We start from the raw sequence: 13308 nt of genomic DNA on the forward strand, positions 1-13308 counted from the left end.
ACCGTCCTTCTCCCTGGAATGATCACAGAGCCTCTGTGATCCTTCTATATAGCATCACAGGTCTCTATGGTCATTTCACAAGCCACGCCCCCTACAGTTAGAAACACTCCCCTAGGTATACATTTAACCCCTTGATCACCCACAGGGTTAACCCCTTCCCTGCCAGTGTCATTATTACAGTAACAGTGCATATTTATAGCACTGATTACTGTAGTAATGTCACTGGTACCCCCAAAAAGTGTCAAAAATTGTAGTCAGGGGTCCGATCTGTCCGCCGCAATGTTGCAGTCCCGCAAAATAAAAAAAACAAAATAAAAAAAACTTAGATTGCTGGCCATTACTAGTATAAAAAGACACAACAATAAAAATGATATAAATCTTTCCCGTAGTTTGTAGACGCAATAACTTTTGCACAAACCAATCAAAATACACTTATTGCGATTTTTTTTTACCAAAAATATGTAGCAGAATACAAATTGGCCTAAAATATTTAAAAAAAAAAAATGTAATTTAAATTTTTTTGGGAATGTTATACAGCAGAATGTGAAAAACTATATATATATATATATATATTTTTTTTTTTCAGAATTGTCGCTCTTTTTTTGTTTATAGCGCAAAAAAAAAAAAAAAAAAAAAAAAAAAAATCGCACAGGTGATCAAATACCACCAAAAGAAAGCTCTGTTTGTGGGGAAAAAAAAAAAAGACACCAATTCTATTTTGGTACAGCGTCGCATGGCCGCACAATTGTCCGATAAAGTAACGCAGTGAGGAATCGCAAAAAATGGCCTGGTCATTGAGGGTGCAAATCCTTCCGGTACAGAAATGGTTAAAGGAACACTCCAACCACCATGACCACTTCAGTGATTTGAATTGGTGATGGTGGGAGGAGTCAAAAGCACTGCACATGCTGGGATATTTACAGGTATGTTCTGGGGGCTAGTTGCACCCCTAGCACATGTGACTTATTGCTGGTGGGTAACTGCTGGCTGGTACTGCTGTGGGTACTGCTGGTGGGTAACTGCTGGCTGGTACTGCTGTGGGTACTGCTGGTGGGTAACTGCTGGCTGGTACTGCTGTGGGTACTGCTGGTGGGTAACTGCTGGCTGGTAATGCTCTGGGTACCGCTGGCTGGTAATGCTCTGGGTACCGCTGGCTGGTAATGCTCTGGGTACTGCTGGATGGTACCGCTCTGGGTACTGCTGGATGGTACCGCTCTGGGTACTGCTGGATGGTACCGCTCTGGGTACTGCTGGATGGTACCGCTCTGGGTACTGCTGGATGGTACCGCTCTGGGTACTGCTGGCTGGTAATGCTGGCAGAGATCACTGAGCGGCGCTGGAGGAAGCATACAGAGCAAATTCCTGTATCTCTCCTGTCACAGAGCATTTGATATCACTCTGCCTGTGACAGGACGGAGCCGGAACTATACAGGAAGCATCGGCTCCATTCTGTCACAGAACACCGTTCTTTCACCTAACATCCCAAGTCTCCTGCGAGGTACAGGAGTCTCCCACATGCGGGTGCGGCACTTGCGGGAGACTCCCCCACCTCGCAGGAGACTTGGGATGTCTGGCGACAAGACCCCTCCAGCAGTGTAACCCAAGCGCCAAGCCTGCTAATTCTAGTCGCTAATGTGACCTAGCGCCCGGGGTCTGTCGAAGCCCTGACCTAACATGTATGATTTGAACACTATTTACAGTGCCTTGCGAAAGTATTCGGCCCCCTTGAACTTTGCGACCTTTTGCCACATTTTAGGCTTCAAACATAAAGATATAAAACTGTAATTTGTTGTGAAGAATCAACAAGTGGGACACAATCATGAAGTGGAACAAAATTTATTGGATATTTCAAACTTTGTTAACAAATAAAAAAGTGAAAAATTGGGCGTGCAAAATAATTCAGCCCCTTTACTTTCAGTGCAGCAAACTCTCTCCAGAAGTTCAGTGAGGATCTCTGAATGATCCAATGTTGACCTAAATGACTAATGATGATAAATAGAATCTACCTGTGTGTAATCAAGTCTCCGTATAAATGCACCTGCACTGTGATAGTCTCAGAGTTCCGTTTAAAGCGCAGAGAGCATCATGAAGAACAAGGAACACACCAGGCAGGTCCGAGATACTGTTGTGGAGAAGTTTAAAGATACAAAAAGATTTCCCAAGCTTTAAACATCCCAAGGAGCACTGTGCAAGCGATAATATTGAAATGGAAGGAGTATCAGACCACTGCAAATCTACGAAGACCTGGCCGTCCCTCTAAACTTTCAGCTCATACAAGGAGAAGACTGATCAGAGATGCAGCCAAGAGGCCCATGATCACTCTGGATGAACTGCAGAGATCTACAGCTGAGGTGGGAGACTCTGTCCATAGGACAACAATCAGTCGTATACTGCACAAATCTGGCCTTTATGGAAGAGTGGCAAAAAGAAAGCCATTTCTTAAAGATATCCATAAAAAGTGTCGTTTAAAGTTTGCCACAAGCCACCTGGGAGACACCAAACATGTGGAAGAAGGGGCTCTGGTCAGATGACACCAAAATCAAACTTTTTGGCAATAATGCAAAACGTTATGTTTGGCGTAAAAGCAACCCAGCTCATCACCCTGAACACACCATCCCCACTGTCAAACATGGTGGTGGCAGCATCATGGTTTGGGCCTGCTTTTCTTCAGCAGGGCAGGGAAGATGGTTAAAATTGATGGGAAGATGGATGGAGCCAAATACAGGACCATTCTGGAAGAAAACCTGATGGAGTCTGCAAAAGACCTGAGACTGGGACGGAGATTTGTCTTCCAACAAGGCAATGATCCAAAACATAAAGCAAAATCTACAGTGGAATGGTTCACAAATAAACATATCCAGGTGTTAGAATGGCCAAGTCAAAGTCCAGACCTGAATCCAATCGAGAATCTGTGGAAAGAACTGAAAACTGCTGTTCACAAACGTTCTCCATCCAACCTCACTGAGCTCGAGCTGTTTTGCAAGGAGGAATGGGCAAAAATTTCAGTCACTCAATGTGCAAAACTGATAGAGACATACCCCAAGCGACTTACAGCTGTAATCGCAGCAAAAGGTGGCGCTACAAAGTATTAACTTAAGGGGGCTGAATAATTTTGCACGCCCAATTTTTCAGTTTTTTATCTGTTAAAAAAGTTAGAAATACCCAATAAATTTCGTTCCACTTCATGATTGTGTCCCACTTGTTGATTCTTCACAAAAAAATTACAGTTTTATATCTTTATGTTTGAAGCCTGAAATGTGGCAAAAGGTTGAAAAGTTCAAGGGGGCCGAATACTTTCGCTAGGCACTGTACATATGAGGCCACGACTTATGCATGCGTTTGCTTCTGCGCACAAGCTCAGGGAGGACGGGGCACTTGTTTTTTTCTCTTATTTAACTTTTTATTTTTACACTTTCCCTTTAATTTTTTTTTTTTCTTGATCACCTTCCTATTACAAACATCCCTTGTAATAGAAATAGGCAGGACAGAGGCTTTTCAATACGAGATCTGGGGGGGGGGGGGGGTATAAAAAGACCTCACATCTCACATTTACACCTAGAAGCAAAAAAAAAAAAAAAGTAAAATTTACTAAAAAAAAAAAAAAAAAAAAAAGAAGAATTGGCCTTAGGCGGAAGTGACATCAGACGTAGCTCCGGTCCTCCAAGAGCATAGAGTCCAGTGGTTTCAGTCTATTTATGCCCAGCCTGTTTAAATTGCATGGTTTTGCATTATTACGCCATTATCGTTTGTGACGGCGCCTTGTCAGATATCAGACAGAGGAGAGGAACGCAACAACAAACCATGTGACTGCGCAGACACGCCCCTAGGTGGTATTGTGGGATCTCCGCTTTGTTGGTGACTTTGCCATGTTGGGCTGTCAGTAGGAGGCGTGGAACACATTTGATTGCCCATGCACGCCTCCTCTGCAGCATTGCGAGATCTTCTGTTTGGGCCGTCCATGTAGGGGGAATTCGAGGCTCGGACCGAATTCCGGATCTATACAAGTATATCCATCAGCCACACCAATGGAGGCGTGGAAGGCATGGCACACGCCATGATACATCTACTTCCTGATTGATGAATGAGGAGCCAATTTGGGATTACTCTATCTATCCATCTAGCGATATATTTATATATTGGGGCGATCTGAGGGGTAAAGGTGCAGGAATTAGGGAGATCTGAGGGGGCGAAGGTGGTCATTGATCATTGAAGGTGTAATGTGGGTGAGGGGAGGTGGTCATTGATCCTGTGTAAGCTCTGACATGGAGCTCACACTGGGATCAGACTCCTGTAGGTGGGGGAGGGGTGGACAGCCATTCTCTCTGTGTAAGCTCTGACATGGAGGTCACACTGGGATCAGACTCCTGTAGGTGGGGGAGGGGAGACGGCCATTCTCTCTGTGTAAGCTCTGACATGGAGATCACACCGGGATCAGACTCCTGTAGGTGGGGGAGGGGTGGACAGCCATTCTCTCTGTGTAAGCTCTGACATGGAGGTCACACTGGGATCAGACTCCTGTAGGTGGGGGAGGGGGGGAGACGGCCATTCTCCCTGTGTAAGCTCTGACATGGAGATCACACCGGGATCAGACTCCTGTAGGTGGGGGAGGGGAGACGGCCGTTATTCCTGTGTAAGCTCTGACATGGAGATCACACCGGGATCAGACTCCTGTAGGTGGGGGAGGGGAGACGGCCATTCTCCCTGTGTAAGCTCTGACATGGAGCTCACACCGGGATCAGACTCCTGTAGGTGGGGGAGGGGAGACGGCCATTCTCCCTGTGTAAGCTCTGACATGGAGCTCACACCGGGATCAGACTCCTGTAGGTGGGGGAGGGGGAGACAGCCATTCTCTCTGTGTAAGCTCTGACATGGAGCTCAGACTCCTGGGATCAGACTCCTGTAGGTGGGGGAGGGGAGACGGCCGTTATTCCTGTGTAAGCTCTGACATGGAGCTCACACTGGGATCAGACTCCTGTAGGTGGGGGAGGGGAGACGGCCATTCTCTCTGTGTAAGCTCTGACATGGAGATCACACCGGGATCAGACTCCTGTAGGTGGGGGAGGGGGAGACAGCCATTCTCTCTGTGTAAGCTCTGACATGGAGCTCAGACTCCTGGGATCAGACTCCTGTAGGTGGGGGAGGGGAGACGGCCGTTATTCCTGTGTAAGCTCTGACATGGAGCTCACACTGGGATCAGACTCCTGTAGGTGGGGGAGGGGAGACGGCCATTCTCTCTGTGTAAGCTCTGACATGGAGATCACACCGGGATCAGACTCCTGTAGGTGGGGGAGGGGGAGACAGCCATTCTCTCTGTGTAAGCTCTGACATGGAGATCACACTGGGATCAGACTCCTGTAGGTGGGGGAGGGGAGACGGCCATTCTCTCTGTGTAAGCTCTGACATGGAGATCACACCGGGATCAGACTCCTGTAGGTGGGGGAGGGGAGACGGCCATTCTCTCTGTGTAAGCTCTGACATGGAGCTCACACCGGGATCAGACTCCTGTAGGTGGGGGGGAGGGGAGACGGCCATTCTCTCTGTATAAGCTCTGACATGGAGGTCACACCGGGATCAGACTCCTGTAGGTGGGGGAGGGGAGACGGCCATTCTCCCTGTGTAAGCTCTGACATGGAGATCACACTGGGATCAGACTCCTGTAGGTGGGGGAGGGGAGACGACCATTCTCTCTGTGTAAGCTCTGACATGGAGATCACACCGGGATCAGACTCCTGTAGGTGGGGGAGGGGAGACGCCATTCTCTCTGTGTAAGCTCTGACATGGAGATCACACCGGGATCAGACTTCTGTAGGTGGGGGAGGGGAGACGGCCGTTATTCCTGTGTAAGCTCTGACATGGAGATCACACCGGGATCAGACTCCTGTAGGTGGGGGAGGGGAGACGGCCATTCTCTCTGTGTAAGCTCTGACATGGAGGTCACACCGGGATCAGACTCCTGTAGGTGGGGGAGGGGAGACGGCCATTCTCTCTGTGTAGCTCTGACATGGAGATCACACTGGGATCAGACTCCTGTAGGTGGGGGAGGGGGAGACAGCCATTCTCTCTGTGTAAGCTCTGACATGGAGATCACACTGGGATCAGACTCCTGTAGGTGGGGGAGGGGAGACGGCCATTCTCTCTGTGTAAGCTCTGACATGGAGATCACACTGGGATCAGACTCCTGTAGGTGGGGGAGGGGAGACGGCCATTCTCCCTGTGTAAGCTCTGACATGGAGATCACACCGGGATCAGACTCCTGTAGGTGGGGGAGGGGAGACGGCCATTCTCTCTGTGTAAGCTCTGACATGGAGATCACACCGGGATCAGACTCCTGTAGGTGGGGGAGGGGGAGACAGCCATTCTCTCTGTGTAAGCTCTGACATGGAGCTCAGACTCCTGGGATCAGACTCCTGTAGGTGGGGGAGGGGAGACGGCCGTTATTCCTGTGTAAGCTCTGACATGGAGCTCACACTGGGATCAGACTCCTGTAGGTGGGGGAGGGGAGACGGCCATTCTCTCTGTGTAAGCTCTGACATGGAGATCACACCGGGATCAGACTCCTGTAGGTGGGGGAGGGGAGACGGCCATTCTCTCTGTGTAAGCTCTGACATGGAGATCACACTGGGATCAGACTCCTGTAGGTGGGGGAGGGGGAGACAGCCATTCTCTCTGTGTAAGCTCTGACATGGAGATCACACTGGGATCAGACTCCTGTAGGTGGGGGAGGGGAGACGGCCATTCTCTCTGTGTAAGCTCTGACATGGAGATCACACCGGGATCAGACTCCTGTAGGTGGGGGAGGGGAGACGGCCATTCTCTCTGTGTAAGCTCTGACATGGAGCTCACACCGGGATCAGACTCCTGTAGGTGGGGGGGAGGGGAGACGGCCATTCTCTCTGTATAAGCTCTGACATGGAGGTCACACCGGGATCAGACTCCTGTAGGTGGGGGAGGGGAGACGGCCATTCTCCCTGTGTAAGCTCTGACATGGAGATCACACTGGGATCAGACTCCTGTAGGTGGGGGAGGGGAGACGACCATTCTCTCTGTGTAAGCTCTGACATGGAGATCACACCGGGATCAGACTCCTGTAGGTGGGGGAGGGGAGACGCCATTCTCTCTGTGTAAGCTCTGACATGGAGATCACACCGGGATCAGACTTCTGTAGGTGGGGGAGGGGAGACGGCCGTTATTCCTGTGTAAGCTCTGACATGGAGATCACACCGGGATCAGACTCCTGTAGGTGGGGGAGGGGAGACGGCCATTCTCTCTGTGTAAGCTCTGACATGGAGGTCACACCGGGATCAGACTCCTGTAGGTGGGGGAGGGGAGACGGCCATTCTCTCTGTGTAAGCTCTGACATGGAGATCACACCGGGATCAGACTCCTGTAGGTGGGGGAGGGGAGACGGCCATTCTCTCTGTGTAAGCTCTGACATGGAGCTCACACCGGGATCAGACTCCTGTAGGTGGGGGGGAGGGGAGACGGCCATTCTCTCTGTATAAGCTCTGACATGGAGGTCACACCGGGATCAGACTCCTGTAGGTGGGGGAGGGGAGACGGCCATTCTCCCTGTGTAAGCTCTGACATGGAGATCACACTGGGATCAGACTCCTGTAGGTGGGGGAGGGGAGACGACCATTCTCTCTGTGTAAGCTCTGACATGGAGATCACACCGGGATCAGACTCCTGTAGGTGGGGGAGGGGAGACGCCATTCTCTCTGTGTAAGCTCTGACATGGAGATCACACCGGGATCAGACTTCTGTAGGTGGGGGAGGGGAGACGGCCGTTATTCCTGTGTAAGCTCTGACATGGAGATCACACTGGGATCAGACTCCTGTAGGTGGGGGGGAGGGGAGACGGCCATTCTCCCTGTGTAAGCTCTGACATGGAGCTCAGACTCCTGGGATCAGACTCCTGTAGGTGGGGGGGAGGGGAGACGCCATTCTCTCTGTGTAAGCTCTGACATGGAGATCACACCGGGATCAGACTCCTGTAGGTGGGGGAGGGGAGACGACCATTCTCTCTGTGTAAGCTCTGACATGGAGGTCACACCGGGATCAGACTCCTGTAGGTGGGGGAGGGGAGACGGCCATTCTCCCTGTGTAAGCTCTGACATGGAGATCACACCGGGATCAGACTCCTGTAGGTGGGGGGGAGGGGAGACGGCCATTCTCTCTGTATAAGCTCTGACATGGAGGTCACACCGGGATCAGACTCCTGTAGGTGGGGGAGGGGAGACGGCCATTCTCCCTGTGTAAGCTCTGACATGGAGATCACACCGGGATCAGACTCCTGTAGGTGGGGGAGGGGAGACGCCATTCTCTCTGTGTAAGCTCTGACATGGAGATCACACCGGGATCAGACTCCTGTAGGTGGGGGAGGGGAGACGCCATTCTCTCTGTGTAAGCTCTGACATGGAGATCACACTGGGATCAGACTCCTGTAGGTGGGGGAGGGGAGACGCCATTCTCTCTGTGTAAGCTCTGACATGGAGATCACACCGGGATCAGACTCCTGTAGGTGGGGGAGGGGAGACGCCATTCTCCCTGTGTAAGCTCTGACATGGAGATCACACTGGGATCAGACTCCTGTAGGTGGGGGGGAGGGGAGACGCCATTCTCTCTGTGTAAGCTCTGACATGGAGATCACACTGGGATCAGACTCCTGTAGGTGGGGGGGAGGGGAGACGGCCATTCTCTCTGTGTAAGCTCTGACATGGAGCTCACACCGGGATCAGACTCCTGTAGGTGGGGGGGGAGGGGAGACGGCCATTCTCTCTGTGTAAGCTCTGACATGGAGATCACACTGGGATCAGACTCCTGTAGGTGGGGGAGGGGGAGACGCCATTCTCCCTGTGTAAGCTCTGACATGGAGGTCACACTGGGATCAGACTTCTGTAGGTGGGGGAGGGGGAGACGCCATTCTCTCTGTGTAAGCTCTGACATGGAGATCACACTGGGATCAGACTCCTGTAGGTGGGGGAGGGGGAGACGCCATTCTCCCTGTGTAAGCTCTGACATGGAGCTCACACCGGGATCAGACTCCTGTAGGTGGGGGAGGGGGAGATGGCCATTCTCTCTGTGTAAGCTCTGACATGGAGATCACACTGGGATCAGACTCCGGAGAATGTAACAGGAGGAGTGAGACTTCCAATGGCTCCCATACAGATTGTGTGCTATGGAGAATGTAACAGGAGGAGTGAGACTCCCAATGGCTCCCATACAGATTGTGTGCTATGGAGAATGTAACAGGAGGAGTGAGACTCCCAATGGCTCCCATACAGATTGTGTGCTATGGAGAATGTAACAGGAGGAGTGAGACTCTCAGGTGATCAGGAAGATCCCCCATAAGGTTGTCAGGACAGATTTGCCCCAGAGAAGTCCCTGAGAGGGGTAATAAATTGTAATGTCCCCTCCAGTCTATATCTGACATCTCATTGGTGGGTGGAGAGATGTCTGGGCTCCTATAGGACTGTCCTATCACACTCCCCTCATTACCAGTTCGGGCCTTTCCTATTCATCATTTACCAGTAGGCCTCAATCTGATCCCCGGCCTTTCCTGAGAAAGCGACCGGCTCACAGTACCGTCTGCCCCCTCTCTGACATGTTTCACTCACTTGTACCACTTTGGTGAATTCCTCATACACCCGTTTCTTCAGGTGAGCCGCCATGGACCCGAGGTTTGTCACTCCACAGACTCCTTACTTCAGAGTGTTCTCCGCGAATGCTACAAATAAAGTTGATTGAGAAGACCGGAAAGAGGGCGCCATAGAGTAAAACACTGGCAAGATAGTACCGCCCACGCTACACAGGCGTCACCGCGTTACCATGGTGATGGACGACTGAGCGCTGTTCCGTGTGAATTACGGGTAGGTAATTCTCACGGAACAAGCGCTTCTGATGTGATGGGGCTCTGATGTGAAGTGATCGGGGGGGGGGGGGGGGGGGGCTCTGATGTAGTATCCCTGATGTAATGGGGGGGGGGCTCTGATGTTATGGGGGGAGTCTTTGGTGTGATGGGGGGTCTCTGATGTGATGGGGAGGGCGGGGCTCTCATTTGATGGGGGTAACCCTGAAGTGATGGGGCGCTCTGATGTTATGGGGGGAGCCTCTTATATGATATGGGGTGACTCTGATGTGATGGGGGGGGGGGGGCTCTGATGTGATAGGGGGGGGCTCTGATGTGATGGGGGTGCTTTGATGTGTTGGAGGGACGGCAGATGTGACTGGGGGGTGCTCTAATGTTATGGGGGGGGGGTCTCTGATGTGATGGGAACCTCTGTTGTGATGGGGAGGTTCTCTGATGTGATGGGGAGCCTCTTATGTGATGGGGAGCCTCTGATGTGATGGGGGGTCTCTGATGATATGGAGGAGCCTCTGATGTGATGGAGGAGCCTCTGATGTTATGGGGGAGCCTCTGGTGTAATGGGATACCCCTGATGTGATGGGGGGTCTCTGATGTGATGGGGGGGGTCTCTGATGTTATGGGGGAGCCTCTGATGTGATGGGGGAGCCTCTGGTGTAATGGGATACCCCTAATGTGATGGGGGGTCTCTGATGTTATGGGGGAGCCTCTGATGTGATGGGGGAGCCTCTGATGTTATGGGGGAGCCTCTGGTGTAATGGGATACCTCTGATGTGATGGGGGGAGCCTCTGATGTGATGGGGGGGGTCTCTGATGTTATGGGGGGAGCCTCTGGTGTGATGGGATACCCCTGATGTGATGGGGGGGTCTCTGATGTGATGGGGGGTCTCTGATGTGATGGGGGGTCTCTGATGTGATGGGGGGGTCTCTGATGTTATGGGGGAGCCTCTGGTGTGATGGGGGAGCCTCTGGTGTGATGTGATACCTCCGATGTGATGGGGGGAGCCTCTGATGTAATGGGGGGCTCTTATGTGATTAGGAGAGTGCTCTGAAGTGACTATGTGACGGGGGGTGCTCTGATGTGATGGGGGTGCTCTGTTGTGTTGGAGGGACCACAAATGTGACTGGCGGTTGCTCTAATGTTATGGGGGGGGGCTCTGATGTGATGGGGGGGAGTCTCTGGTGTAATGGAGGGACCACTGATGTGATGGGGGGGGGGGCTCTGATGTTATTGGAGAAGCCTTTGGTGTGATGGAGGGACCACTGATGTGATAGGATGAGCCTCTGATGTGATGGGTGTGCTCTGCTGTGATTGGGGGGGGGGCTCTGATGTTATGGGGGGAACCTCTGGTGTAATGGGATACCTCTGATGTGATGGGGGGGGGCCTCTGATGTGATGGGGAAGCTTCTGATGTAATGGGGGGGGTCTCTGATGTGATGGGGACCTCTGTTGTGATGGGGAGGGCTCTGATGTGATTAGGAGAGTGCTCTGATGTGATGGGGAGCCTCTTATGTGATGGGGAGCCTCTGATGTGATGGGGGGTCACTGATGATATGTAGGAGCCTCTGATGTGATGGAGGAGCCTCTGATGTTATGGGGGAGCCTCTGATGTGATGGGGGAGCCTCTGATGTTATGGGGGAGCCTCTGGTGTAATGGGATACCTCTGATGTGATGGGGGGAGCCTCTGATGTGATGGGGGGGGGGGTCTCTGATGTTATGGGGGGAGCCTCTGGTGTGATGGGATACCCCTGATGTGATGGGGGGTCTCTGATGTGATGGGGGGGGTCTCTGATGTTATGGGGGAGCCTCTGATGTGATGGGGGGTCTCTGATGTTATGGGGGAGCCTCTGGTGTGATGGGGGAGCCTCTGGTGTGATGTGATACCTCCGATGTGATGGGGGGAGCCTCTGATGTAATGGGGGGCTCTTATGTGATTAGGAGAGTGCTCTGAAGTGACTATGTGACGGGGGGTGCTCTGATGTGATGGGGGTGCTCTGTTGTGATTGGGGGGGGGCCCTGATGTTATGGGGGGAACCTCTGGTGTAATGGGATACCCCTGATGTGATGGGGGGGGGCCTCTGATGTGATGGGGAAGCTTCTGATGTAATGGGGGGGGGTCTCTGATGTGATGGGGACCTCTGTTGTGATGGGGAGGGCTCTGATGTGATTAGGAGAGTGCTCTGATGTGATGGGGAGCCTCTTATGTGATGGGGAGCCTCTGATGTGATGGGGGGTCTCTGATGATATGGAGGAGCCTCTGATGTGATGGAGGAGCCTCTGATGTTATGGGGGAGCCTCTGATGTGATGGGGGAGCCTCTGATGTTATGGGGGAGCCTCTGGTGTAATGGGATACCTCTGATGTGATGGGGGGAGCCTCTGATGTGATGGGGGGGGTCTCTGATGTTATGGGGGGAGCCTCTGGTGTGATGGGATACCCCTGATGTGATGGGGGGTCTCTGATGTGATGGGGGGGGTCTCTGATGTTATGGGGGAGCCTCTGATGTGATGGGGGGTCTCTGATGTTATGGGGAGCCTCTGATGTGATGGGGGGGGGGTCTCTGATGTTATGGGGGAGCCTCTGGTGTGATGGGGGAGCCTCTGGTGTGATGTGATACCTCCGATGTGATGGGGGGAGCCTCTGATGTGATGGGGGTGCTCTGTTGTGTTGGAGGGACCACAAATGTGACTGGCGGTTGCTCTAATGTTATGGGGGGGGGGGGGCTCTGATGTGATGGGGGGGGAGTCTCTGGTGTAATGGAGGGACCACTGATGTGATGGGGGGGGGGCTCTGATGTTATTGGAGAAGCCTTTGGTGTGATGGAGGGACCACTGATGTGATAGGATGAGCCTCTAATGTGATGGGTGTGCTCTGCTGTGATTGGGGGGGGGGGGCTCTGATGTTATGGGGGGAACCTCTGGTGTAATGGGATACCCCTGATGTGATGGAAGGTTCTCTGATGTGATGGGGGTCCTCTGATGTGATGGAAGGTTCTCTGATGTGATGGGGGTCCTCTGATGTGATGGGGGAGCCTCTGATGTGATGGGGGGTCTCTGATGTGATGGGGGGTCTCTGATGTGATGGGGGGCCTCTAAAGTGATTGGGGGTGGGGGCTCTGCTGTAATGAGGGGCCTCTGATGTAATGGGGGGGGGGGGGGTCTCTGATTTGACAGTATGGTACCAACCAGCAAAGCCACCATCCAGCCATTGAGCTCGGCACGCCCGCTCCTGTTGCCTTCTGGGAATCCTGTCCGGGAGGTTACACCACATTCCAGACACAAGTCTGAGCCCTGATGAAGGGAGATTATTTTGCCCCCAAAACGCATTGGATTCTTTCTGTGTGCTGATTTATGATTTTACTGTCAAGAATAAAAGATGCACTGAATATGAATCGATCGCTTGCTCCCTCCTTCAGTCCTGGCTTTGATTTTGGCAGGTGTGT

The 13308-nt window shown here is 52.3% G+C and overlaps 1 protein-coding gene across 1 annotated transcript in view; it reads right to left on the minus strand.

Moving 5' to 3' along the window:
* Nucleotides 1-9716, minus strand: part of INTS4 (integrator complex subunit 4) — a 124031-nt gene extending 114315 nt beyond the window's left edge. Inside the window, exon 1 of the mRNA XM_082245964.1 lies at nucleotides 9618-9716. Within this exon, the coding sequence (XP_082102090.1) occupies nucleotides 9618-9671 (54 nt within the window). The 5' untranslated portion in view covers nucleotides 9672-9716. The remainder of the gene's footprint in view (nucleotides 1-9617) is intronic.
* Nucleotides 9717-13308: the final 3592 nt, after the last annotated feature.

Source organism: Pelophylax lessonae, assembly GCF_965119305.1.
Source record: "Pelophylax lessonae genome assembly, chromosome: 2".
Lineage (NCBI taxonomy): Eukaryota > Metazoa > Chordata > Amphibia > Anura > Ranidae > Pelophylax > Pelophylax lessonae.